This window comes from Phalangium opilio, unplaced genomic scaffold (assembly GCF_054372755.1).
Source record: "Phalangium opilio isolate 3A_F unplaced genomic scaffold, DU_Popi_V2 ptg000082l_1, whole genome shotgun sequence".
NCBI classification, from domain to species: Eukaryota; Metazoa; Arthropoda; class Arachnida; order Opiliones; family Phalangiidae; genus Phalangium; species Phalangium opilio.
In genome coordinates, this window is record NW_028324189.1 from 8,681,232 (window position 1) to 8,709,150 (window position 27,919).

At 37.7% G+C, this 27,919-nt stretch overlaps 2 protein-coding genes and 1 long non-coding RNA gene across 4 annotated transcripts in view; 2 read left to right on the top strand and 1 right to left on the bottom strand.

Annotated features, from left to right (window-relative positions):
- LOC149651432 (uncharacterized) overlaps positions 1–27,919 on the bottom strand; it is a 260,536-nt gene that overhangs the window by 52,010 nt on the left and 180,607 nt on the right. For both annotated transcript variants that reach the window (XR_016371214.1, XR_016371213.1), the window contains one exon: positions 2,536–2,596. This is a non-coding gene — a long non-coding RNA (uncharacterized LOC149651432). The remainder of the gene's footprint in view (positions 1–2,535; positions 2,597–27,919) is intronic.
- LOC149651437 (cytochrome P450 1A1-like) lies at positions 1,019–1,663 on the top strand. Its single transcript, XM_089847102.1, has 2 exons — positions 1,019–1,243; positions 1,304–1,663. The coding sequence occupies exons 1-2, from the start codon at positions 1,110–1,112 to the stop codon at positions 1,644–1,646; spliced, it is 477 nt and encodes a 158-aa protein (XP_089703228.1). The 5' UTR covers positions 1,019–1,109; the 3' UTR covers positions 1,647–1,663.
- On the top strand, positions 3,904–6,506 carry LOC149651438 (cytochrome P450 1A1-like). The gene is made up of 6 exons (XM_089847103.1): positions 3,904–4,173; positions 4,259–4,508; positions 4,569–4,903; positions 5,016–5,123; positions 5,179–5,310; positions 5,424–6,506. Exons 2-6 carry the CDS (start codon positions 4,264–4,266, stop codon positions 5,765–5,767), a joined length of 1,164 nt encoding a protein of 387 aa, XP_089703229.1. The 5' UTR covers positions 3,904–4,173; positions 4,259–4,263; the 3' UTR covers positions 5,768–6,506.

Sequence of the window (27,919 nt, forward strand, 5' to 3'; positions counted from 1 at the left end):
TCAGGCCAAGTAATATTTGAAGATAATGGACCATTTTAGTTAAAGTTAACAGCCATTTCATAACGCGAGCCACGCGTGCTTCAATCAAATTTCATTAATTTCCCCAAGGCCAAAAGCAAGAAGCCGAAACACTTTACACCGAAAAGGTTCATTCAAAGAATTCGTACGTCATTTCCGGTAGTCCATTACAATAATAGAATACAATCTTTGTTATTCAAGGATAACCACTATATGTAAATGTAGTTAGCGATTGAGCGAAAAAAATATATCGTAACTTCAACTTCCACGGTCCAAAAAGACTTAAAATGATTCAGTTAATTTTTAACGTAATTTTTAACAACTTAGCGACAGTTTTGATAGGGGTAACAACTTATTTAATAATTAGTTGGATTCTTGAATATAAACGCTTGCCACCCGGGCCATTTCCATTGCCAATTTTAGGCAACATTTTAAGTAAGTTTGATTTCAAAATACTTCAAAGTTGTCTAACTGAAATTCAAACTCAATTTTATACAGTATTTATAAGAGCGGAAAACAGTTCCAATGTATTCAAAGCAATCAGAGAAAAATACGGGGATATTTTCACAGTTAGATTTGGCAGTTTACCGTTCGTAATTGTAACCGATTATGAATTGTCCAAGGAAGCCTTGTTATCAAAGAAAATCGATTTTGCAGGAAGAGTAAAGCTCGCTTTTTGTAAGTTAAAACTATAACACTATCCATATAAGTATGGGTGTACTGGATATTCAAAGCCTCGTCTCTAAACCAGAACCGAGTAGAGAGGTATGGCTTTATAGAGCTTCAATTCACGCGACGTCTTGTTTTTCCTATCAAAGACAAGAGTATATTTCCCGAATTATCCGCCACCAGGAGACGCCACTCAACAGTTTTATAAAATACGAGTTCTAGTAGCAAAATATCCTTGGGACCTATACTTATCGATAGTGTGATGGGGTTTAACGGCTTAAAATTGTCTATTTCAACTATTTCTAGCCGATATGATTTTGGACAACGGAAATGACATAACATTTGTCGACTACAGCGAGGGATGGGAGACCCTAAAAAAGTTGGGACACACTGCCATACGGAAATACGTCACAAACGACAAAATGCCCGAGAGAGTCGTACAAACTACAGACGAGATTGTAAATATGATGCTTAAAGAAGGGAAATCATACGATCCAGTTGAACATCTGTATTTGCTGATACTAAGTCTATCAGCCATGTCGTCATTCGGACAGAAGTGTGTTTGAATGTTATGGAATGTTCCATCCTAACATAACTTCGGATATGTTTTCTCAAGGTACCAAATGGATAGCGAAGACTTCGTTAGACTACGGGCAATCGACAAGGAACTTAAAAGAATTGCTGGAAATGGATTTCCGGTGGACTTCATCCCGTTACTTCGGCCATTTTATCTAAGAACCGAATTCAAGATGAGAAAATGCATGAAAGGGTCATTTGAAATTCTACGTAAGGGATTTCAAGACAGGTTAGATACCTATCAATCCGGGACAATTAGAGACTTTTCGGACGCCCTATTGGCTTCCAGAGAGGAAGCGGCCAAGGAGGACTCGAGTCTTTTAAAGTACATGACTGATAATGCACTCATGATGGTAGTAAATGACCTTTTCAATGGTAAGTAAGGTATTCATTATGTTTTAAATAGAAGCCTTAACTATTTTAAATGATCAATTGCAGCCGGTGTTGACACAACATGTGGAACACTCGAATGGGGTATAAGGTACATGGTAAAATACCCGGAAATGCAGGAGAGAATGTACCAGGAAATTCAAGATAAGATAGGAAGTAGGTTTTAAAATAAGAAAAAGAGATGGGGGATATAATTCGTTCATGATGACAGGTGAACGCGTGGCACTTCAAGAAGACAGACTTCAACTACCCTACATTTGGGCATTTCTGACGGAACTATTGCGTCTGAAACCATTCTTGCCTTTGGGTTTACCACATAAGACAATGACTGACACTGAACTAGGTAGGCACTTTAGGGAATGCATTTTAGCAAGCCCTCGAAGTGGTGATGTCATAGCTTCTATCCAACAGGAGGGCACAAGATCCCCAAGAACACGGCTGTCATGTTTGACTTTGGCGTCATAAACAGGAACCCCAAATACTGGTCAAACCCGGATGACTTTAAACCGGAAAGATTCTTAGACACGGATGGTAACTTTACCAAAGAAAGGCTACTCGGTTATATTACTTTTGGATTGGGAAGACGAAATTGCATCGGTGAAAAATTGGCCAAAGCTAACCTATTTCTCGTCATCGTCAGACTTTTACAAAGATGCAAGTTTGAAAGTGACGGGGAGGTCGATATGAGACCCTTGGATAAAGTGATCACTTCCGAAGTTAGACCTTGCAAGATATTCGTTAAACCCAGAGTCTAATTGGATGACTCTACATTTCATCCTTGATATATATTGATTTATGAGAGAAATTCAATAACTTTACACTGTCACCTGAGATATTTTTATCTAATCAAAATATAAAATTTAATTAAAATAATCTACTCACATCTTATCTCCAGACTTAACTGCACGATGTTGTCTTTCTTTAGTCTCGTAAATGTGAATTTCTGAAAAGAAAAAAAATTAATCAATTATTTATTTTATCTTAACATGGATAGATTTAATTTTAGAAGTAGGAATGGAGAACAGAGTAATGTGGGCGCAGTCCCGGACCTCCTTCCCCGGGACGGAGGGGTAAGAAAGAAGAGGCGGGTCATAGCGACAGAGGTAAAAAGGATTACGTATTTTTCGCCGTCCCCATCAGCAACGTCATCAAAACGTAGTTTAAGTGAGCCAATAAGATAATTTAAACTTTTCGTTACGTGTGGGAGGGAGGGGCCCTATATTGGGCTATGAGTCGGACTGAAGTAAACACTAACCGTTCTCCATTCCTACTTCTAAAATTAAATCTATCCCTGATCTTAAAATATCAGCAACATAGAAGATCGGTTATATAAAACAAAGGAAATGTTTTCATGAGTTTTATTAACATTTTGGAGTCTATTTCATCATTTTCAAACGAAGAAAATCAACCTGTTTGAACCCTACATCGCTACACGCTCTCTTTAATGTTCTGAAGCTTGTATCAAAGAATTATACTGCAGATAACTTAGCTACAATTTTAGATGCAGACAAAAATGTTAATCTTATTTAAATAATCATCATATTTTGGCGTCAGGCCAAGTAATATTTGAAGATAACGGACCATTTTAGTTAAAGTTAACAGCCATTCCATAACGCGAGCCACGCGTGCTTCAATCAAATTTCATTAATTTCCCCAAGGCCAAAAGCAAGAAGTCGAAACACTTCACACCGAAAAGGTTCATTCAAAGAATTCGTACGTCGTAGTCCATAACAATAATCCAATACAATCTTTGTTATTCAAGGATAACCACTATATGTAAATGTAGTTAGCGATTGAGCGAAAAAGATATATCATAACTTCAACTTCCACAGTCCAAAAAGACTTAAAATGATTCAGTTAATTTTCAACGTAATTTTTAACAACTTAGCGACAGTTTTGATAGGGGTAACAACTTATTTAATAATTAATTGGGTTCTCGAATATAAACGCTTGCCACCCGGGCCACTTCCTTTGCCAATTTTAGGCAATATTTTAAGTAAGCTTGATTTCAAAATACTTCAAAGTTGTCTAAATGAAAGTCAAACTCAATTTTATACAGCATTTATAAGAGCGGAAAACAGTTCCAATGTATTCAAAGCAATCAGAGAAAAATACGGAGATATTTTCACTGTTAGATTTGGCAGTTTACCGTTCGTAATTGTTACCGATTATGAATTATCTAAGGAAGCCTTGCTATCAAAGAAAATCGATTTTGCAGGGAGAGTAAAGCTCGCTTTTAGTAAGTTAAAACTATAGTACTCTCCATAAGTATGGTTGTACTGTGAGGGCCTTATAGTATCGACATTGTCCTTGAGGGACGAAATTAAAGAGACTGCTGCCATCTATATTCAAAGCCTCGTCTCCAAACCTGACGTATCCGCCAGTCGTATAGAGAGGATCGCTTTATAGAGCTTCTATTCACGCGACGTCTCGTTTTTCCTTTTAAAGACAAAAGTATATTTCCCGAATTACCCGCCACCAGGAGACGCCACTCAACAGTTTTATAAAATACGAGTTCTAGTAGCAAAATATCCTTGGGACCCATACTTATCGATAGTGTGATGGGGTTTAACGGCTTAAAATTGTCTATTTCAACTATTTCTAGCCGAAATGATTTTGGACAACGGAAATGACATTGCTTTTGTGGACTACAGCGAGGGATGGGAGACCCAAAAAAAGTTGGGACACACTGCCATACGGAAATACGTCGCAAACGACAAAATGCCCGAGAGAGTCGTACAAACTACAGACGAGATTGTAAATATGATGCTTAAAGAAGGGAAATCATACGATCCAGTTGAACATCTATATTTGCTGATACTAAGTCTATCAGCCATGTCGTCATTCGGACAGAAGTTCGTTTGAATGTTATGGAATATTACATCCTAGCATAACTTCGGATATGTTTTCTCAAGGTACCAAATGGATAGCGAAGACTTCGTTAGACTACGGGCAATCAACAAGGAACTTAAAAGAATTGTTGGAAATGGATTTCCAGTGGACTTCATCCCGTTACTTCGGCCATTTTATCTAAGAACCGAATTCAAGATGAGAAAATGCATGAAAGGGTCATTTGAAATTCTACGTAAGGGATTTCAAGACAGGTTAGATACCTATCAATCCGGGACAATTAGGGACTTTTCGGACGCCCTGTTGGCTTCCAGAGAGGAAGCGGCCAAGGAGGACTCGAGTCTTTTAAAGTACATGACTGATAATGCACTCATGATGATAGTTGCTGACCTTTTCAATGGTAAATAAGGTTACCTCCTAAATTTATTACTTATAATTACTTAAGGTAGTGTTTTAAACGAAAGGCTTCAATTTTTATCCGCTTGATGACAATTTAAAATGACTAATTACAGCCGGTATTGACACAACAAGTGGAACACTCGAATGGGGTATAAGGTACATGGTAAAATACCCGGAAATCCAGGAGAAAATGTACCAGGAAATTCAAGATAAGATAGGAAGTAGGTTTTAAAATACCAAAAAGAGATAGGGCATATAATTCGTTCATGATGACAGGTGAACGCATGGTACTTCAAGAAGACAGACTTCAACTACCCTACATTTGGGCATTTCTGACGGAATTATTGCGTCTAAAACCATCCTTGCCTTTGGGTTTACCACATAAGACAATGACTGACACTGAACTAGGTAGGCACTTTAGGGAATGCATTTTAGCAAGCCCTCGAATCTTAACGGAAGATCGGTTTACGGGAGTAGTGACGTCATAGTTTAGTTACAAACGATATAATTCTATCCAACAGGAGGGCACAAGATCCCCAAGAACACTGCTGTTATGTTTGACATGGGTGTCATAAACAGGAACCCCAAATACTGGTCAAACCCGGATGACTTTAAACCGGAAAGATTCTTGGACGCGGATGGTAACTTTACCAAAGAAAGGCTACTCAGTTATATTACTTTTGGATTGGGAAGACGAAATTGCGTTGGGGAAAAATTGGCCAAAGCTAACCTATTCCTAATCATCGTCAGACTTTTACAAAGATGCAAGTTTGAAAGTGACGGGGAAGTCGATATGAGACCCTTGGACAAAGTGGTCACTTCCGAAGTTAGACCTTGCAAGATATTCGTTAAACCCAGAGTCTAACTTTGTAAAAGGACAGTATATTGCTAATAGAGTTAAATAATAATCTAATAATTAAGTAAAAATACACCAAATGTTATCTATTTCAGTCCCAAAATACCGGTTCCTTAGTTCGTCTTTAGTACGATACGAGGTATATGATTATATTGATTTATAAGAAACGCAAAAATAGTTCATACTGCCATCTGAGTTAATATTAAGACTAAACATTAATCTATCTAATCTAGAAGTTAATTATTGTCGTTTTAAAATTAACGCTAGCACCATAAGATTAAAATTAAATTTTTAGCATTAATTAAACAATTAGCAAGGAATTGAAATCTAACTTTTAACATAGGTAGAGCTACTTACATAAAACATTGAAGATAGTTATCAAACATCAAATGATATTATATTTTGTTAGCACCCAATAAGATAATAAAATCACTCTTGTTTTGCAGCACGATGTCAAAAGTCTAACCAGTATAAACGTCTAATTAAGATTATAATCACGATTATTATGGAGTGACCAAAAATTTTAAATCTAACTTAAGTATAGTTAAACTGCAAATGTTTTCCAAACAAAACGGGGGGCTAATCCACGCTCGAATACAAGACTGAACAAATGAGGTTTTCGACTTGCTCCTTTCCAGTAAGTTCCCAACAAACTGTCCACTTTCTCAGCCAATCGAATGGAAGAGCGGGGAGTATAAGAAAGCCTGGCAGTGTTACGCGCGTTACCTTTGACCTTTCCCTTCTATTCGCTTTGACCAAATGGACCTAGATGGTTCTCTCTCGGGCATAAAACAAACGACGAAATCCGCTAATAAATATTGATTTAGAACGACGACCATCAACCACTACTACCACCAACGTACTACGTAGCCAAGGCATCTAGCTAGTTTGGTCTTTAAATTTATGCAAAATAGCACGGGGTCCCGGATATTTACGCAGAAGTGATTAGAACGCGTTTACCAAATCTCCCCCTAATTCGGCGAGCGGCCCAAAGCAAATAGCTTTTGGCTAGGGCCTAAATTTATAGAAAAGGTTGTACCAGAGCTCTAGCATGGAGAGAATCCGTGTAGGGGAGGGGAGAGGACCTTTGGACGCTGAGGTCCTTTTGGACTGTAAGCCGTAATCACCGCCAAGGACGCTCATTAGTTACAAACCCCTAACTAACCAATTCGTATTGACCAAATCAAACCAGTCGGCTCGGCTAGAGACTGAAAATTTATAAAGAGAGACTAATTATAAGAAACTAAAGGTCGGGTGACATCTTAGACTTAAAGACTTATTTCTTTTAATTAGCTTCGATAAAAAAAGAGACTGAATAATAGGTATAATAATATTCCATCGTTAGAAAGAGGTTTTAGATAAGAAACACTCGATTCCTTATTAAAAATGCAAAAACAAATTAGGGTTCTAACAGGGATAGATTTAATTTTAGAAGTAGGGATGAAGAACAGAGTAATCTGGGCGCGCGTCAAAGTCCCGGACCCCCTTCCACGGGAAGGAGGGATATTAAAGAAGAGGCGGGTCATAGCAACAGAGGTAAAAAAGGATTACGTCACTATTTTTCGCCAACCCCGTCAGCAACGATATCAAAACGTAGTCTAAGTGAGCCAATAAGATAATTTAAACTTTTCGTTACGTGTTGGAGGGAGGGGCTCTATACTGGGCTATGACTCGGACTGATGTAAATACTAACCGTTCTCCATTCCTACTTCTGAAATTAAATATATCCCTGGTTCTAATTAGTTTAAAACACGCCAGGCACAATTAGCTAAGCCTAATCATCCAGTGAATAAATCGCAATCTCCCTAAGATCAAACGGGGTGGGGGGGTTTCTGTCTCTGACTTAACATTTTTAGGATGTTAGGTACTCGCGTTATAGGCCTAGGTCCTTGTTCTATATTTCTACAAATAACTTTTAAGGTTTCGTCCAATTGAAATGGTTTCTCTTCCGGGAAGCGTTGAGCTAAGAGGCTTATTCCACAAACATACGAACAAAAAAATATATAAATAGCCCTTAAGTCCGTCGCAAAAGGCAAAAAGGCCTCTTCAAACCACCCACACACACACACCTTTTTTTTCAAGCCTTGCAGGGGACACGCGCATCAACAGGTTATAGGGGATTCAAAGGAAACCTTACCTAAGAGCAAAAGGATAAGCTTCAAAAATACAAATAGGCCTACAAGTTGTTTGGCAGTTTCTAGCAACAAGCAACTTGTTTCAGCTAGTCTCGCATTATTATTTAGCTGTCAATTTTCACCGCATTTTCCGTAAAAATATCAATTTAAACGTGTTGCTTACGAACCTTTTTAGACCAATATTAGGCCTACGTCATATTTTAAAAATATGCCTATCTTCAACATTTATCTTAAAGGCCGACTTCCATCGAAAAGAGTTCCAGCGAACTGAAAACCGAGCATTGACACTAACAATGGAGCGACCGTGCCGATTTTCGAATCCCCGCTGGGTCAAAAGATGGAAGGGTTCTAGCTAACTGAAGGCCGTGCAATGTGGTTCTAGCGAACTGAAGATACACAATAGAGAATTTCCTTCAGGGGAAAGCAAAAATTCGAGAGGAAATAAATTTAAAAGGATTTCTATTGTTCATCTTCAGTTCGCTAGAACCACATTGCACGGCTCTCAGTTAGCGAGAACCCTTCCAACTTTTGACCCAGCGGGGATTCGAAAATCGGCATGGTCGCTTCATTGTTAGTCTCGATGCTCGGTTTTCAGTTCGCAAGAACCCATATCGTGGAAGTCGGCCTTTAAGTCTCCTAGACTTACTATTAGAAACGGACTAAATATGTTTACAAAATTTCAATGGTCTAATTTAACAACAGATTACAAAAAAATAGGTTGAAATTACTCTACGTAATGTCTACTAACTTTAACGTGGCATCACTGATTTTAATTAACTATCATTAGAAAAAAATTAAATAAATTTAATTTATTAGAAAGTGTTTAGGATATGTTTTTCTAAAAAGTAATAAAACAAAAAATATTTTTCAATTCACGTTTATTTTGATCGCAGGATTTTCTTTCAAAATTAAAAGCGAATCATAAATTCCTTCTCATTTAAAGGAGTAGTTTTAAGTGTTTAATTTTAACTAGGTATCATAAGGTTTTGGTAGTTAATAGTAACAGTCGCTACTATCCCTTTAAACTAAAATTTACTAGAGAAAGAGAAATTTATCGGTATTTTATCTAATTTTTCAGTTCTTTGAAAAGGCGAAGCTAAAATATTCGAAACATCCAAAGTTATATATTTTTTTGTTTAATATTTATGGCGAATTTCTGAGGTGGAAAACGAGCTCGAAAAGCTTTTAAAAATAATAAATTTCATCCTGAGAATGCAATACGTACAATATAAAACTCTGCAATAGTATAAACTACTTTGGCTCGTGTAACAAGATCCCACTGCTTTTCCGTAAAGTTTATCAACGACCTCGCTACTATCAAAGGCAAAGTGAGATAACAGAAAGTAAAGATAGATGGGTGTTGGGGTATGGTTATAGCGACATCTGGCGAGAAAAAGCGTACCACAGGGCAACACTTCAAAATGCCTAGTAAGCTTTAGAACTCATACGCGAATTTTTCCCTCTAGTTCCCCTTGGGAGAGCCCGGAGAGGGAACGTAAATATCCTTTTCGTTAGCACACAGACACCGTGAATCACGCTTCGCTTATACTTCCTTACTTTCCACTATTTCCATTTGCTTTTGTTATTGTTAAAACTAAAGCTACGCTATCAGGTGCAAAAGAGGGTGTTTGAATTGCGAAGGAGTGTTTCGCGTTCCTCTCACAAACGCCTCGAATAATTTGCATTCTTCTCGTAATGAATTACCAGTAGCCAGCTAGAGAGCCATGCGGGAAAACGGCTTATAAAATCTCGCGAAGCCCAAAAGCGCGCGCCCGCGATAAACGCGGGCTTTTCAGTTAAAGGACCAGGTTTTGGCGGGAAATGAGCGGGGTTTGCCGAGGAGGGCAAAGTTATTTGTTAAACAAAAGTTATGAGTCGAAGAAAACGGGGTGGGAGCTTAATTTGAAAATGAATTTAATTAACAAGTAAGGATTTTTACTCCTAGCCTCCTTTTCCCGTTGGTCAACTTTTTAATTTAATTATGACCGCCTTGCCTTTTAGGACCCGAACCACTACCTCGCCAAAGCTACTTAATGCGATTAGTAAGGACGAGGAAGGGTCGTAGCTTTAACCTTTGACCTCTATAGGTTGGACAGCGCCTGTTTAAAGCGGTTAATTACGTAAAAATGCTTTCCCGGATATTAAATTTTGGTTACTAATTTTTAGACCCATCCACGGTAATCTACTTTGATTAAATCGAAATAAGACCACGTGTTAACAAAATGCATTCCCAGTAGCCAAATGATTATTTGTTAATATACCAGGTTTTAATTGGTTATAACTTATGTTATAATTATCATAGACCCAAGTAAAAGACATTAAAATATACTAAGCATTCAGTTTGGTAATCGCCCCAAGTTTCATAAGAATCGTATCTAACTAGCACAAGTAAGGTCCCAAGAGCTTACCAAATGTTGCAAATTTCACGTTTGAAAAAAAAAACCCCAATTATTTAAGCGTTTTCTCACGCGTGGTTTAACACCTGTCACTCCCAATCAATCCAACTGCAAATGACGCAACCATCTGTTGAATTTTTAAGTGGATATGGGCACCCGATTCAAATAATGGGCCCATGAAATTTGATAGATATAACGAGCCACGTTAAGCCTAACATGTCGGTTTTCTTTTTTCTTTGGTGGGAATTCTAACAGCCGGTCATTTACGTTGCGTTTTTTTTCAAACCCGGCCAGTTCAACCTTAGTGACCCCACTCTATTTGCTAAAACACCGTTCCGTTACACACCTTAAGGTGATCTATTTTTTATGAAGGGGTCATTTTTAATGTTAATACCTTGTATGTAATTTTTGCACGCCATGCTAGAATCTACTTGATGGACCAGATATAATAAACTATATAGAGAAAGGCAAGGATGTATTAATTTTAGCAGTAACTTGGAGAGCCAAGGCTTAAGTTGCTAAAATATTTCGAGGGGCCCGATATTCACACGAAATGCCGTACGCTTCTTGCAAAATCTCGAAATCTTTCACACAAAATCACGAAATCTTTGGCGAAATCAAGGAAGAAATCACGAAACATTTGGTGAAATCGTGAACTCTAGGAAGAAATCACGAAACATTTGGTGAAATCGTGAACTCAAGGAAGAAGTCACGAAACATTTGGTGAAATCGCGAACTCAAAAAAGAAATATTTGACGAAATCCCGAAATCAAAGATGAAGTCTGTGGCAAAATCGCGAAATCAAAGAAGAAACCCCGAAATCTTTGTCGAAATCACGAAATCAAAGAAAAAACCCCGAAATCACGAAATCAAAGAAAAAACCCCGAAATCATGAAATCAAAGAAAAAATCATGAAATCGAAGAAGAAATCACAAAATCTTTTCGAAATCGTGAAATCACAAAATTTTTGGTTTAATCACGAAATCCCGTACGCTTTTTTTTGGGAATGTTGGACCCCTCGAAGTATTTAGTAACTAGTTAGTTTCGAACTTTGGGGATATTTTCTGATATTAAAAACATAACTTTAGTCAACTTGTTTAGTGTGTCTAAAACCAGGGGGCGTCTTATGTCACATCGTGAAACTATAACCCCTGTTTCCCAGTGCATATATATATACGACATACGAATGTTTATTGAATTAGGGACATAGTTAGGTTTAGCATATATCGTTACCCTAACCCTAAATTCACCTTTTTCATTCACGGAAATAGAACCAACGCATCAAACCAGGGCGATACATGGAAAATCTTTGTTCAAGGGTACACTTCCGTCTTATTGGTTCAATTTAAACGGATACAAGGACCAGTTTCCTCAATTTCCCTACGTAATTCCGGACCCCGGTTGGCAGAGCAGCTGGCTTACGCTTTAGCAGTATACCGGGGAGAAATGGGCTAATTAAATTTTGGGAAAGGAACAGGGGGAGGGGGTGTGTACAACGCTAAATTATACAGTACACGATAGGGAAATTCATAGCTATCAGAAATATCAGGTATTGGGTATACACCTTTTCCTATATATTTATGCCTATGTAACAAAGAAATACGTTTAATCCTAATGTCTATGAACGTAACGTCGTTTTGAAATTTAGGAATATGTTGTTTCGCTGTCGAAGCTTTGGCCGAAACTTAAATTGATGATACCGACACCTTTATATTTAACCATTTTATAACCATGACATAAACGAGTGTTTTAAAACCTTGGTGTTTAAAAGTATTTGGATTAAATGGCTTTTAATAACGTTCGACGTTCGTATATAATCTTTAATACTGTTTTCCTACTTCCGTTGTTGCTTATACTGAACTCGGTTGTTCGTTTTATAGGTAAGAATAATTTTCAACAATATAAACAAGAATTCGATATTGAAATGTCCATCGCGACTAATTATTACAACAGATGTTATCCTGTAAATTAAAAAAAAATCTAATGACATCTTTTTGGACATGCCAGCTAAAGTGTAGAGTTTTAGAAATATGCCAAAGTTTCACCAAAGAAATAAAATAATCGCTAGTTTTTCAGAAACTGTCAAATTAAAATGCCCAAATGAAGACACGTTTATATAAAAAAAAATCCAATTTGTACAAAATCATTAGAAAGTGATTGCACGCAGTGTATTCAGAAGAAAAAGGTAGTAGTTCAGTTCCATCAAAAAGAGTTCTAGCGAACTGAAAACCGAGCATCGAGACTAACAATTGAACGACCGTGCCGATTTTCGATTCCCCGCTGGGGTTAAAGTTGGAAGGGTTCTAGCTAACTGAAAGCCGTGCAATGTGGTTCTAGCAATCTGAAGATACACAATAGAAATCCCTTTAAAGGCCGACTTCCAGCGAAAAGGGTTCTAGCGAACTGAAAACCGAGCTTCGAGGCTAACAATGAAGGGACCGTGCCGATTTTCGAAGTCCCGCTGGGTCAAAAGTTGGAAGAGTTCTTGCTAACTGAAAGCCGTGCAATGTGGTTCTAGCGAACTGAAGATGAACAATAGAAATCCTTTTAAATTTATTTCCTCTTGAAAATTTGCTTTCCCCTGAAGGAAATTCTCTATTGTGTATCTTCAGTTCGCTAGAACCACATTGCACGGCTTTCATTTCGCTAGAACCCTTCCATCTTTTACCCCAGCGGGGATTCGAAAATCGGCACGGTCGCTCCATTGTTAGTCTCGATGCTCGGTTTTCAGTTCGCTAGAACTCTTTTCGATGGAAGTCGGCCTTTAAATTTATTTCCTCTCGAATTTTTGCTTTCCCCTGAAGGAACTTCTCTATTGCGTATCTTCAGTTGGTTAGAACCACATTACACGGCTTTCAGTTAGCTAGAACCCTTCCAACTTTTGACCCAGCGGGGATTCGAAAATCGGCATGTTGTTAGTCTTGATGCTCGATTTTCAGTTCGCTAGAACTCTTTTCGATGGAAGTCGGCCTTTAAATACTTCAAACTGCACAAAACCGAAAAGAAAAGTGTTCATTATTCATAGATATTTTCAAAATCAGCGTATTTCAATCCCTGTAAAAGTAGATCTTCGAACAATTCGACCGTTTTAATTTTTTTAGGTGAGACTAGCACTTTAATAAACTCGTGTTTACCTCGTTACAACAATATTTTCCGTTAAAAATCCTGATGAGTAAACAAAACCGGCGGAATTATAGTATATGGGCGTGAAATATTTTGGCGCGCGCCTTCCGCCTCGTGCAGAGAAGTTTTACTCGTGGTCATCAATGATTGGAACTCGTTACCTGAGGAGTTGTTATCATTGGAATCTTCTACCACTTTCCGTCACAGTATAACGGCTTGGATCCTGGACAACGCCTGACTTTAATAATTTAATATTTTTCGGTTCATTTGTTGTACCTTAATGCTTTTGGGGGGTTGCACATAAGTCAATTTGGCTTAGCAACCCTATCCCTCCAATAAATAAATAAATAAATAAATAAAACGCGGGAAAAGGCACCGGCACGAGATTATCCATTGGATAAGGCTTAAAAGCACGCAGAAACAACAGTTCATATTGAGGAAAATATCAACGAATCTGGATTCTCCAGAGGCTGGTAAAAGGGTCGAGGCGAATACACGATCATTAGAGAGAAATAAGCGCGGTACCGCGAATCCCAATGGGAGTTTTACGTTACGGTATTGTATATATATATATGTAAGGCGGGAAAACAAACTTATTATATTAAGCGTACATTAGTAAGCGCGCGGGAAAATACGTCATAGAAACAAGTACATTCTGCGGAATACAGAAATATCGCGAGCACCAGCTTTTCGTTACCAAAGATTCAAATAGAGTTTGCTCTTAAAGCCATGTTAAAATAATTGGAAAACCGCAAATTTTCCAACAACAAACGCGTCGATTGAATCTAAAATTTTACTATGTTTCTTAATCCTAATTTGGGTGGAATAATAATGTGAATTTTAGGCTTAACAAAGTTTCCTCCTGAAATGGTAACAATTTCTAATTGACTTTCGACGTTTTTAAATTCACGATTAAATCTCTAGGGCCTAGGCCTATATAAGTTCAAAGTCCAACAGAAAAATCGACTTGATAACAAAAGAATTCAATAAAGTTTTTTGGTCGTGTTTCTCTAGCTGCTTAAGAGAGCAAACTCCGGATGACGCATCAAGTAAATCTGTAGGCAGAGATTACGCAACTAGCCAGCAGACTCGTTATCGGTGTTGGGAGCATATCCATGTTCACTCATCTTCCACGAATCTGAACCGAAAGTGGAATTAGAGAAACGGGAACTAATCAAGTTAGGACCTAATCTAACGTATCATCAGCTAGCTTTCGGGTTAATTCCTTATTCCTAATTGGACGAGATTCGACTCTACAAGCTACAACTACAATTACGGCTAAAGGGGTCGCTTTGCTCGTGAACTTGCTCGTGAGAGAATGCTAGCGTAATCCGAGGGGGCATTCACTCGCTAAATCAAAGGTAATATTCCATCCCTGCCTAAACGTATGGCAATTATATAATTTTGAAGAAAGCTAAAAAAATAAAAAACATACATTAATTGAAAAATTAATAAATACGGTTTCATAGTGAGTATCCCCTCGTAGCAAATAGAGAAACAGCTCGAGAGGAAAGGTCCTTACGAGAGGAAGGGGGGAAGGGTTGCGTGTTACGTAAGTAAGGTTTGCATTATTTATCAAAATTTGGCCCTCTAATTCCATATTGTAATTACGACGTCACTTGACTGTGTTCTAGATGCTTTGAAATAAGCGTTTCCCCTTAGATTAATTGGCAAATAACATCTGAGAGAACCGGAAAATTCAAATGAATGTAGACCAATGATGGAACGTCAGAGTTCTGGAAATTTAAAAGATGGGGGAATATGTCTTGCAGGTGCAATAGTCCTAATTGTCCATAATCCAACAAAACCAAATACATATAGGCTTATATCAACTAAAGTTAAAAAAAATTCATTTGTACGCGCAACTAGCTCTTTAAATGCCATTAACGATGGTGCAAATATTAATATATATAATTGGAACAACACTGTATGACAATACCGCGCAATTTAAAGAGGTAGTAGCACCTAAACCAAACACGATAGGTTTGAGACGTTACTATCCCTTCAAAATTGAAAACGGCCCATAATTCATCGCGGTAAAAAAAAGTGATTCAGACAGATATTGTAGTATTTGGCAGCTGGTAACCAACGTATACTCTGACTCATTGTATTATTATAGAATTTAGGCCTAAACTCGAGAGCGAGCGAGCGGACTAGCGGCGCAGTATCAGAAATTAATAGATTTAGATCAAAAGCCGCCCTTCAAACACCGATATGAAGTTACATTGATAATTACCATATTTCCGTACGGTTTTCAGGCTTAATCTTGGCAGTAGATAGTAAAGCGTGAACCGTGTAGGCTTTGATTAGAATTATATGGAGCAGCTGTTTGGCACGCGCCCGGTCGGTTCGCAATCGGGGCCGGGCACGGGCGCAATTTTTGCCTTCTTCCCACCTGTTGCCTACGCATTAACTAACGGTGCATGCATAAGCTTTGGGGGCCAAGGACCCCCGGACCCGTTTTCTCCCGTTATTACGCGGGGCTCCTTCGTATATTCGATACTTTTCTACCGGGCTTACACGCTGAATTTTAGCCTATTCAAACTAACCACCGACGTTAAAAAATGAATGCCCTGGCTGGTTATGGACAGCTGTATTTAAATTTCAAAATATTGTCGCTTTCAATATGTTTGTTAGGTATAGACGATGCTTATGTTAACGGTATTTTTAATTGCATCAAACTAGTAAGGCTTTTGTTTCATTTTATTCACTATTTTTTAATTTTATTTACCATTTTTTTATTTTATTTACCATTTTTTTATTTTATTCCCTATTTTTTAATTTTATTTATCATTTTTTAATTTTATTCACAATATTTTAATTTAATTAACTATTTTTAAACTTTTATTCCCTATTGTTTTAATTTTATTTACTATTTTTTAAATTTTATTCCCTATTTTTAAAAATTTATTCCCTATTTTAAAAAATTTATTCCCTATTTTTAAAAATTTATTCCCTATTTTTAAAAATTTATTCCCTATTTTTAAAATTTTATTCCCTATTTTTAAAATTTAATTCACTATTTTTTAATTTTATTTACTACTTTTAAATTTTATTCCCCATTGTTTAATTTAATTAACTATTTTTTTTCAATTTATGACGCCCCATTACACCACGAAAAACCAAACGTACAGAAATATAGATGGTACCCAGTGTCATGGGTCAAAGTTCATTACTTCAAATATAACCCTATTATTTTCTTATTGCTTGTGACTAAATTCAAGATATTCTTGACTTTATTCTAAACCGGAAAAATTCTTCTAAACCATTTAAATTCCTTGACTCATAATAAAATTATCATTCAAAAGACTGGGGTATGTATGGATGGCTTATGGAGTTATTGGGGAAATTATTGGTGGGATAGCTCGATCGTGGGCCTTTGTTATGATAAGGATGCCATCCACGCGTCGTGCGAAAAACATTTGTCGTTTATTGCCATATTCGATTTTTCTCCAGCCGCTTCCGCTTCTTTCCAATATATTCATTCAATTCAAGAATCCCCGTTCCAACGCGTTGCCTCTTATATTGACGTTATTAAAGCATTTTCAATACAATTTGGACATATTAACTAGACATTACTTTCAAACCCTACCCCTGAACAAAATAGTTTTCTATATAGACATATTTAATAGAACGTCTCTGCTAAATCGTCGGTGGGCTTTCCAGTTGTACTCAATTTTAATAAAGATTACTTATACCGAAGCTTAGTACAAATTTCAACGATGTTATTATAAAACAGGTCTAATTAGGTGTTGGACTGCGGTCCGATGTTTTCCTTTTTAAATGTAAGGGCTTTTAACTATTTGGCGAATTCAATATCTGAAATCGATATATATCCTAACCCAAGATATTTATTGTCGTCGGTGCGTGAAAACTTCTCGCTTCTTGACAACGGTGTCGGAATTTATATGCCAGCTAAGAGTGACTGTCACCGTCAGTGGGAGGACTCAAAGAAAAAATCCATATTTTAAGAGCGATATGTTTATGACACTTGTAGCTTTTGTATAATTAATAAATGGAATTTCTTTACTCCTTGTATTTCTTTACTCCTTGTACTTGAAGCTAGGAAAACATACTTTTAATTGATAGTATCTATATTATTTCAGGGTCAAAGGTCGTGAAAATTTCAGGGGTTCCTCTATGAAACATCGAAATCAACTTGGTATCTTTAATTTTAACCATTTAAATAATATACCATACTATTGGAACTTTACAATATTTTAAAGGATTTTCAATTGAAGGTATCTTTCTTAATTCAAGATCAAAGGCCGTGAAAATTTCAGGGATTACTCAACGAAATATTGAAATCAACATTACATCTTAAATTTTACTTGATACCCTTAAACCAGGGATATTAGAAGTAGGAATGGAGAACAGAGTAATCTGGGCTCGCGTCAAAGTCCCGGACCCCCTTCCCCGGGACGGGGGGGGGGTAGGAAAGAAGAGGCGGGCCATAGCGACAGAGGTAAAAACGAATTACGAATTACGTCACTATTTTTAGCCGTCCACGTCAGCAACATCATGAAAACGTAATTTAAGTGAGCCAATAAGATGATTTAAATTTTTCGTTACGTGTTGGAGGGAGGGGCTTTATACTGGGCTATGAGTCGGACTGAAGTAAACACTAACCGTTCTCCATTCCTACTTCCAAAATTAAATCCATCCCTGCTTAAACAAAGTCAGTAAACGCTGTTCAAAACAACCTAATTTGACCTAAAAACTTCTGAACAGGATGTATTTTACGGCTATTAATTTAACTAATTTAATCTCTTTTTCTAGATTTGGAAGTTAGCTAGCTAAGATAAAAAGGGTGAAAGGGGGGATTTAACGGAATAAGGAAATCTGTAAATATGTCGAGTACCCTATAGCTAACATTTCCCGCCAAATTCCGTCGAAGCCATATTCTTGTTCCCCGCTAAAACAGTAAAAGGGCGGGCTTTTCACCTAGTTAACTCTTCACAAACATACACTACAATCCTCTGAACAAACATTAAGCCTCGGTCTCGCGCTCCTAGCAAAGGCTTAACGGAAATTATTCAAGTTTTCCCACTTTTCCTACACCCATACCAGACTCGCGCAACTCCATTTTTCCCATTTCTATTCTCTATTTTTCCCTTCTAGCTCCTAGGTTTTCTCCGTAAAGAGCGAGAGAGAGAGAGAGAGAGTGAGAGAGAGAGACAGGAAAAGAGAAATTCACTCTGTTGTTTATCTAATATTCCGCTTCCCCTTAAGTAGCCTCTGGTTTTATTTATTTCGGAGTTGCTACTCTTATTAATTTAGCTTTTCCAGTCGTCTTTGTATACCGGCCTAATCTTATTACCAACCGTTTTGCGCTTTACAGTAAATAAGTTACGTAATAAATAAATAAGATAAAATATAAGAGAGAATTTTCGATAAAACTTTCGAGGATTCAAAGTAATTTCGACCAGTGAATAGATGATGATTTTTACAAACATTTTAGCATTATTTTACCTAAACATTCTTTGAGGACATTTTTTGGTTGCCACCATGTTTCCAATAGATACATTCTATCATGTCTGATATGAGAATAATTTTTCTTCTAGTCTGCGAGGAGTTTGACCTTTGACTCTTGTTCTATTTTCTATCTACAACCCCCTCCCAACACCCTACGACTAGAAATAACGGACAAAACAAGATCAAGTAATATCGCTAGAAATATATCCAACTAATAAGCGTTTCGGTTTAGAACTCGCGAACACAGAAGATGGTGCTACCACAAGAAGAACATTCAACATCCCATGAAAATGGTACGAAGAAAAATAAGGTCAACAATTCCACGGTACATGTAATGCAGCATTGACCCCTGTCTGCATTATCAGGACTCGAATCATGGGCCAAACCAGAAGTAAGATAAGAGACTAGAAGTAAAGTCCTCTAGCAAGTGAACAAATTTGAGGATTTTATGCCGCTTCCATCGCGCCTACACTAGAGAGAAAAATTGGTCGAGTTTCCTAAACCTAAAGCCGCGGAACACGGACGCGGGTGCTTGAATCTAGTTCGGCCGTCTACCGCCACGAGCGTCTCACGTTTTGGAGGGAAAATTCAGAAACCGCTACCAGAGGGCCAACCGTTGGTGGGTTATCAAGAATATTCACTTTCGCCAAGTGAAGAATTTGGTTACCGCGATACTTCTAGTCCCTTATCTTACTTCTGGTCAAACTAAAGCGAGATTGTAATATAACTTTCAGGGGGTTATGGTACGGATTCAGGCGTGTGTATACGCAGCTAAAGCGAGCTCGCGCTTGGGTTTTCTCGCGGGATCTTGGGAATACATCTCTTAAAGGCTCCCAAAACTAGCTAAGCCTAACCTTGAGCGAGGCCTAACTATAGTATAGGCGAGGCAGTGGGTAAGGAAACGCATTTAGGCCATTATAGCTCTACCGGGAGAGCGGAAAGAAATGATTTGGAGAGCAGAATTTCATTAGATGGGCCCACGCGATTCATCATCCGAAAAGAGGAGAGAGCGAGGGACCTTCTGGGCCTTCATGGTCTTTCCACTATAGCTCTTTCCAAGACGTCTCTACTGTAGCTTCGTTTTCTTTTCATTACCATCTCTCTCTCTGGTTCTTATACCGCACCAGTTTCACTGCATCCCCAGTGCATTCACCGTCCTACATCGACAAGGGTTCCGCTCTACCAACCAATTTCTTTCAACTAAGGCCTAACTCTTTCCTCACAAACTTGCCTAAACCATAGCGGGGAAGAACTTTCCTCCAACTTGCGGATGATATCAACGGGTTCAGGCCATGGCTATAGTATCGTTATAGTACTTAGAAAGACGCTCAAACACTATAGTGGTGGTGGTAGTTGTAATAGTAGTAGGTGTATTTCGATTATCCCTTAAACTAAAATCCGTTTTTTTTAAACCCACCTAAAAAAAAGAAGTTGTCTTCTTTTGACCATGATTCAAGTATAAAGGGGTTCGAATCTTCAGGGAGCGATCCGCTTGAACGCCTCCATGCCTATCTTATATACGAAAGATTTAGCTCAGCTATAAGCTTCAATCCGCCTTAGATGCAAATCAGAAATAAATAAAACTAAAGTTGACACTCAAACAAGAATGTCCCACGTCCATCTACATTTAATCCAATCGTATTTAGAGGAGGATGACAAAATTGGTCATAGAAGTTACATTTTAGGACAAAATCGGTCATAGAAATTACATTTTAGGACAAATCAGTCATAGAAATTACATATTAGGACAAAATCGGCCATAGATGTAACGTATTAGGACAAAATCGGCCATAGATGTAACGTATTAGGACAAAATCGTCCATAGATGTAACGTATTAGGACAAAATCGGCCATAGATGTAACGTATTAGGACAAAATCGTCCATAGATGTAACGTATTAGGACAAAATCGTCCATAGATGTAACGTATTAGGACAAAATCGTCCATAGATGTAACGTATTAGGACAAAATCGTCCATAGATGTAACGTATTAGGACAAAATCGTCCATAGATGTAACGTATTAGGACAAAATCGTCCATAGATGTAACGTATTAGGACAAAATCGTCCATAGATGTAACGTATTAGGACAAAATCGTCCATAGATGTAACGTATTAGGACAAAATCGGCCTTAGAAGTTACATTTTCGACTCAAAATTGATGATTTCCCATAGAAGTTACATTTTCGACTCAAAATTGATGATTTCCCATAGAACCATCCCACTCATGTACTTTACTCCCATAATTACCATTACCCTTTTTGGAACAAAATCCTGTGAGGATGACAATTAATTTAAGACTTGACGCCATAAAGTTACTCCCCCATATGTTCTAATACGCCAACCAAGGGTTTTCAACATTCTAAAAATAAAAACAAACATTCTAGACTCGACTCCCGATGCCTTCCAATTAATTTCTTTTCGTCGGATCTGGGCAAAGTGTTCGACCTATAGGAGACGAAGCGTGTAATAAGGGTGGAATGGGGCTGAACCCCCAACATCCATGCACGATCCGACCGAACATCCTTTCTCATCTAAGAAGCTAAGAAGCTACAGGAAAAATCCCAAAAGTCTATCCCCGCCGAGAACGATGATCCCCTAGTGGCCTTTCAGTTAAGCGTATATGGCCCTCTTAGACACGAGAAACTGTAGGACCTAATTTGTTGGGCCGGGAGTCTCACATCCAGATACGTTTTTTCTTCTTCTCCAAGTCTCTATAATCCAACGTTCATTAACGGAAGTTGGAGTAAGTTCAAAGAGTACTTGGATTAATTTTAGTTAGTTCTAGTAATTGGCGCAGTTGGTCTTCTACACTTCTAATTATCTACTTCCATCGAGTCAAGAACTCATTTAACAACCGAGAACGTATGAATAAAGTTCTTATAGGATTTCCTGAGCTTAACACTGGGTTGCCACGGAATTCCCTGAGTTTTGCATGTTTTCCCTGACCTTTTTTCTGAGATTTTTCCCTAAAGTGTAAATGTTTACAGCACGTTTTAAGTGCTTATAATTAAATCCACTCTCTACATTAAAGTTTTCCAATGTATTTGTTTCACCAAAATGATTTAGAAACATTTTAACTATAAATAACAGTCTTAGAGATTTCTAGACATTTTTAAGGATTGCTCTAGAGTTTTCTGTGTTAAGAGAGGATGAGGAGAAACCGCTCGGGAGAAACTTTCATTACTCTTTCAATAAAGACTTATCCCCAGAAATTTTACCCACTAAAATCAAATTCCCTGACTTTTCCCCATTTTTAAATTCCCTGCCTTTTCCAGGTTTTCCCTGACCCTGTTAAAATTGTTAATTAACCGGGATTGCTGTACTATAAACACCATTTAATCTTTGAATGTTCTCGAATCTTATATGGGTTCCGGTGATATTTCAATATAGACCTATCCATCCCTCAGGAGGAGGAGAATAGACCTAGGTTCTATAAGCCCGAGGAGTGAAGACCATCTAATTTTGTCAAACTTGTTTAAGTCGGATATTCTTTCCAACAGAATCGACCTCGGTTCCACCCAAATTGATGTAGTGTAGATAAAGTATTAGACCTCTACTTCGATATAAACTCAATCTTTCCTTCAGGTATATTACTTTTAATTAAACGGACACCTCGAGCCAGATCTATTCATTTCCCTTTGGCTTCCCTTAAGAGTGTTCGCGGTTTACGAAGTAACTTTGTGGAAAGGCTGGCACAGTGAAAAAATGTGTAACTATATAGGCTGTAGTTCAAGCCTTTAAGCGTATTAATCATTTAAAGGCGGATTTTAGTATAACCCAAAGCCTCAGCGTGATCGGCAGGTTAATTACGAGAAAGAGAGCACGCGTCCCACGCGACCAAACTGTCTGGGGAAATTAATTTTAAACTTACTGGTGGATTATTTTTTTTCTTAACCTCAGCTTTTTCTTATTAACTTGACACTCGGAAAACATTAATTTGTCAAGGAATCTATCGAGAAAATAAATTCTAACTAAGAAACTAGAAAATTCTAAGCCCCAGGGTACTTTTACAACAATTTCAAATTACAAATTTCTATCCAAAAGTTAATAAATTCCATAAGAATTTTATTGGTAATTCGTGAATTTAATTTTATCAGGGATAGATTTAATTTTAGAAGTAGGAATGGAGAACAGAGTAATCTGGGCGCGCGACAAAGTCCCGGACCCCCTTCCACGGGACGGAGGGGTATGAAAGAAGAGGCTGGTCTTAGTGACAGAGGTAAAAAGGAATTACGTCACTATTTTTCGCCGTCCCCGTCAGCAACGTCATCAAAGCGTAGTTTAAGTCAGTCAATAAGATAATTTAAACTTTTCGTTATTACGTGTTGGAGGGAGGGGCTCTTTACTGGGCTATGAGTCGGACTGAAGTAAATACAAACCGTTCGTTCTCCATTCCTACTTCTAAAATTAAATCTATCCCTTATTTTTATATATATTTCTTAAAAAATTGGTGTTCTTTATATATAGAGAGAGAAAATAAGTTCAGCTAAGCCTAATCCGTTTGTTTAGAAGGGGCCTAACGACCCGTGTACTGTCGCTCGCGAAGGATGATGGGATTGAGGTTTTTCGGGAATCAGAACGGCACCGCGCGCACCTTTTAGTCTAGTCACGTATATCGACAATTCGTTTACGTCACTGCTTTGAATTCTTGATTGCGACCCAGTACAAACTACGACGACCCCAAGCGTTAACAGTTGTGAAATACCAAGTACAACCAACAAAAAGGGCATCAAGACTTAGAAGGGAAAAATTGGGAAAATCTGCAAATTTAACTCCCTTCAGAGAATTTTAGAGAATTCCCATTTTAGCAAATATTTCTGAGAAGTTAAATATATGGTGGAAAATGTACATAACATTACTTTTCAACAGGGTCCCAATGGTATCACGATGAACTAGAAGTATCATTGAGTAATAACTGCAAGTTTCATGACATTTGACCTTAAGATAAAATATACATTTCATTCAGAAATCGCACCAAGTTTCGCCTCTCAAATAAGGAAGCCAGACTTCAATGAAAATCTTAAACTCATCCAAAATCCTTTATATTATACACTCTGTAGTCTGTACTTTTAACTATACTAAAGTGATTACCTTCAAAAGCCCTACGTACCTTTGACAGTTCTAAAATGATTACACGTAACCCACAATCGGAGTGATTAGTCCCTCGATATTAGCTAAAGATACTCCATCCAAATCTTCCTATATATATAGTATGTCTATCCGAGATTTCGTCTTTTCTAAACAAGTAATTTTGAAGATTGAAGCTTTCTTTTTAATTTTTTTTTTGCTAAACTAAAGACGCCATCTTTCATCAAGCTAAAGGGCTTTTCAATCTGTTTAGTGCTTTCGAAACGAGGACCCAAAAAACTAAAATAAAAAAAAAGAGAGAGAAAAAAAAATAAATACATATAAAATCAAACAGCGACAATTGACAAAAGAGCTAGCTAGAGTCGTGTCCAAAAAAAAAAAAAAAACGGAAGTTGAAATAAACGAAGGGACCCACCGGAAAATATAAAACCCTGCAATAGACCAAAAGTTCGTCTCATTGTTTGCAAGTATTCAATGGGAAAATAGCTGAAACTTATTCGGGGAAGATAGATTGGGAATGCCCTTACGTCTATTGCAAACTATGGGTGAAATGATGTTCAAGAGAAGACATAATAGAGAGTTTAAGAAATGGACCAAAAACAGCGTTCAGAAATCGTGTAGCGAAGTACACGAAAAATCTTTCAAATTTTCCAATTTTTCTGAAATGCCAGAGGTCTAGGGCGCGAAATTTCTTAACCTCTCTAATTTACCAAAACTTTCTCTATTACAGCTACGTCCGAGTATTTCTCGTTTAACGACCGACCGACTACCAAAATTTAGCCCATAAATTAAGTTGCTGAATATTAGGCCTATTTTCACCAACCAGGACAGCTAAATGAGTGTTGGGGAAAATGTTCCAAACTATTGACTTTCCATTATTACGTAAAACATGAAGATGCAGTGACGTAATCTTCGACCCGCATCCTGATTGGTTCACTTCATATTGATATATATCTAGTCCATCTAGGAATGGGGTGGTTGTAAAAATGTCGTTAATGGAACCACCACCTTTGGTTATAAAAGAAAAATAGACCCGCTTCCTATCCCGGAGTCTCCAATAGATGTGCACTTTTATAGGAAGTATATGAGGGTACGTTACCATCTCGAGGTAACGGACATTATCTTTTCGGTAAAATTAAAGGCTAGAAACTGTCTCATTTCCCTACTCGCAGAAGCAAGAAGCGATATCTAGTTTATTAGGGAGAAGGTATAAATTCGCCACATTTCTAGCTTTATCTCCGGTCCAAACGTAGGTCCGGAGTTGATCCCCGCCTCTAAATTACAACCAGCATCTTATTGGTTCTTGAAAAGTCACGTCAGCGCGACGCGAATGACGAAAATTACGTATTTTCCGACTGAGGAGAGGCGAAATAGCGCGGCCTCCTTTTACGTCCCCCCTTGTATTTTGAAAGGGGGACTGGGACTATGGCGCGCGAATACTTAGGCATAACTTCACCCTAATAAACTACATATCACTTCTTGGTAGAAGTTAAAGAACATCACTCTTCAGGCAGGAGTATGGCTGATTAACTTCAAGGAATTTATTGTAAAATTAATTCTTATTTCTTGGAACTTCTCAGAAAAAAATAAATCATAAAGAAGATCAAAAGGGTTGAGTCCATTAAAGTTTTCAGACCATTCTTAAGAAGGGATTTTCTAACCAAAGAGAAAAAAAAAATCATCCAAATTTTAAGATTGTGTCCGGCCTCTTTATGGCACCGTTCAAGCTAGTATCGACCCACGAGGTAGGTAGAGTAGGTTTCTCTTCTCCAACAGGTGGATAAGGACGAAGAGTAGCTCTAAGATCAATATGGAACAGCGGGGGGTGCCAGGGTGGGGGGTTGAACTAAAACGAACCCCCTGGTGGGAGAAGACCAAATTATAGAACGGAAAGACGTTAACGAAGCGATCGACTTCTCAACAAAGATGAAGGAAGAAGCCCTCCCCCCCTTATCGCCCCACGGGTCCCCTTTTCCTAAGCCTTGGCCCTCTTACGTATTCCGTTCTGTTCCTCTTCAATCTATAACTATAGCCAAAGGCTTAAAACTTTACAGTTTACTCAATATGGATTGAATAGGAGAGTGGAAAAACTTAGCTAGCTTCCATAGAAAAATGTTAAAGTTCGTTCCAAAGTTTAAAGGGGCACTGAAACGGGTCTAACTTTATTTGATGGTAAAATTTATAAATAGCCCAGCCTTAAATAGCATTTATCGCGTGAAATTTTCATATCTAGAAGTTTGCACGGCGCCTTTGAAAAGGATAAAACGATTTTTTCTTAGGAGGAAAATATATACGCATTTTTTCCTCTAAGATAAAAACCATGAATATAATAAAAAAATATCATGAATATTGAAGTAAAACCATAATAATAATAAACCAGGAGCAGATGAACTAAGTTATCAAAATTCACCAATTTAATTTAACCTTTTAATTAAAAAATTCTCTAATCATCTAATCATAATAACTTACAATTCGGTATTTCGGTTAAGTACTCTTAGGAGAATTAAATTAATTCATACCAAAAAAAAAGAGAAATATTATTCCTAAAAAAATAAAAAGAATGAAGAGGGTGGTATGTCAAAGGCGTCCTAGAATAATAAGAATGTCAAAAACGACAGTTTCGATACATTATATATACATATTCCGTTAGACAGACGACGTTAAGCCTTACCCTACCCAACCACGACCTAAATTATGAATAGTCAAAAGAGACACAACTCTCCCATCTCCATATCCTCATCCCTACGCTGCTCCTTTTCCATTACAGAAAAATAACAGAGAACCAATTTCTCCATGGACATCAAATCTATTTCGAATTTGGCCTCTTCTAAAATTCATTCCAGCGTAAGAAAAATTTTCGCGTCAAAAAACTTTAGTGTAAAAATATTTAAATCAAAATTCTCCCAAACGTAACGAAACCAAGAAGTGGTTATTAGTTTATTAGGGAGAAGATATAAATTCGCCACATTTCCAACTTTATCTCCAGTCCAAACGTAGGTCCGGAGCTAATCCCCGCCTCTAAACTACAACCAGCATCTCATTGGTTCTTGAAAACGCACGTCTGTCGTCAGCGCGACGCGAATGACGAAAATTACGTTTTTTCAGACTGAGGAGAGGCGAAATAGCCCAGCCTCCTTTTACGTCCCCCCCTTGTATTTTGAAAGGGGGATTGGGACTATGGCGCGCGAATACTTAGGCATTTAATACCTTCTCCCTAATAAACTAGATATCGCTTCTTGACGAAACTAAAGAGCAAAAAGAAAGTTTTATAAAAATTGGTTAAAACCACTAGGACTATATAACCCTATCAAGAGAGAGAGAGTCACAGGTGGCTTGGATATATTGATATAGCTACCATGAATCGATGAAGCACAATATCTGTCCTAAAATCGAGGTTAGGGACAAGGGGACATCTCTAAATCAAAGCGAAATAGAAAGGCTCTCGGTCCCTCGGGGTTCTTACACGCGACAGTCCCTACCTTCGTTGGGCCCTCAGGGTCATATGGAACCCCAACAAAAGAGAGAATAGAACTTTCCTCTCTGCCCCCCCATTTTTGGTCACGTGATCGATTCCAGTTGGTTTAATGCTCAGCTGTTGGTTTGGGGTAAGCCGGAGGAGAGAGAGAGAGTTTCTAGTTTTGTAACAATATACTACAACAAAAAAATCCCCTCTATTCAGTACAGTTTGTATTTTCACATTCATATCTGCTAACGTTTTCTACGACTCTTTTGGTCAACCGTTTCTAGCTGGCTATGTAGGCCAAAGTAGGCCATTAGAATACGTAAAGTTTGCAGCTAAAGTTCGTCTGCTAATTCTTGTTCAAACACCCAGGAACACATACTATAATCTTAGCGTCTCTACATTCTTAGTAATATGAATGAATTATTATTCAATATCAATTAATAGACAATCAGCGCAATATGTAAATAAATTACCTAAGT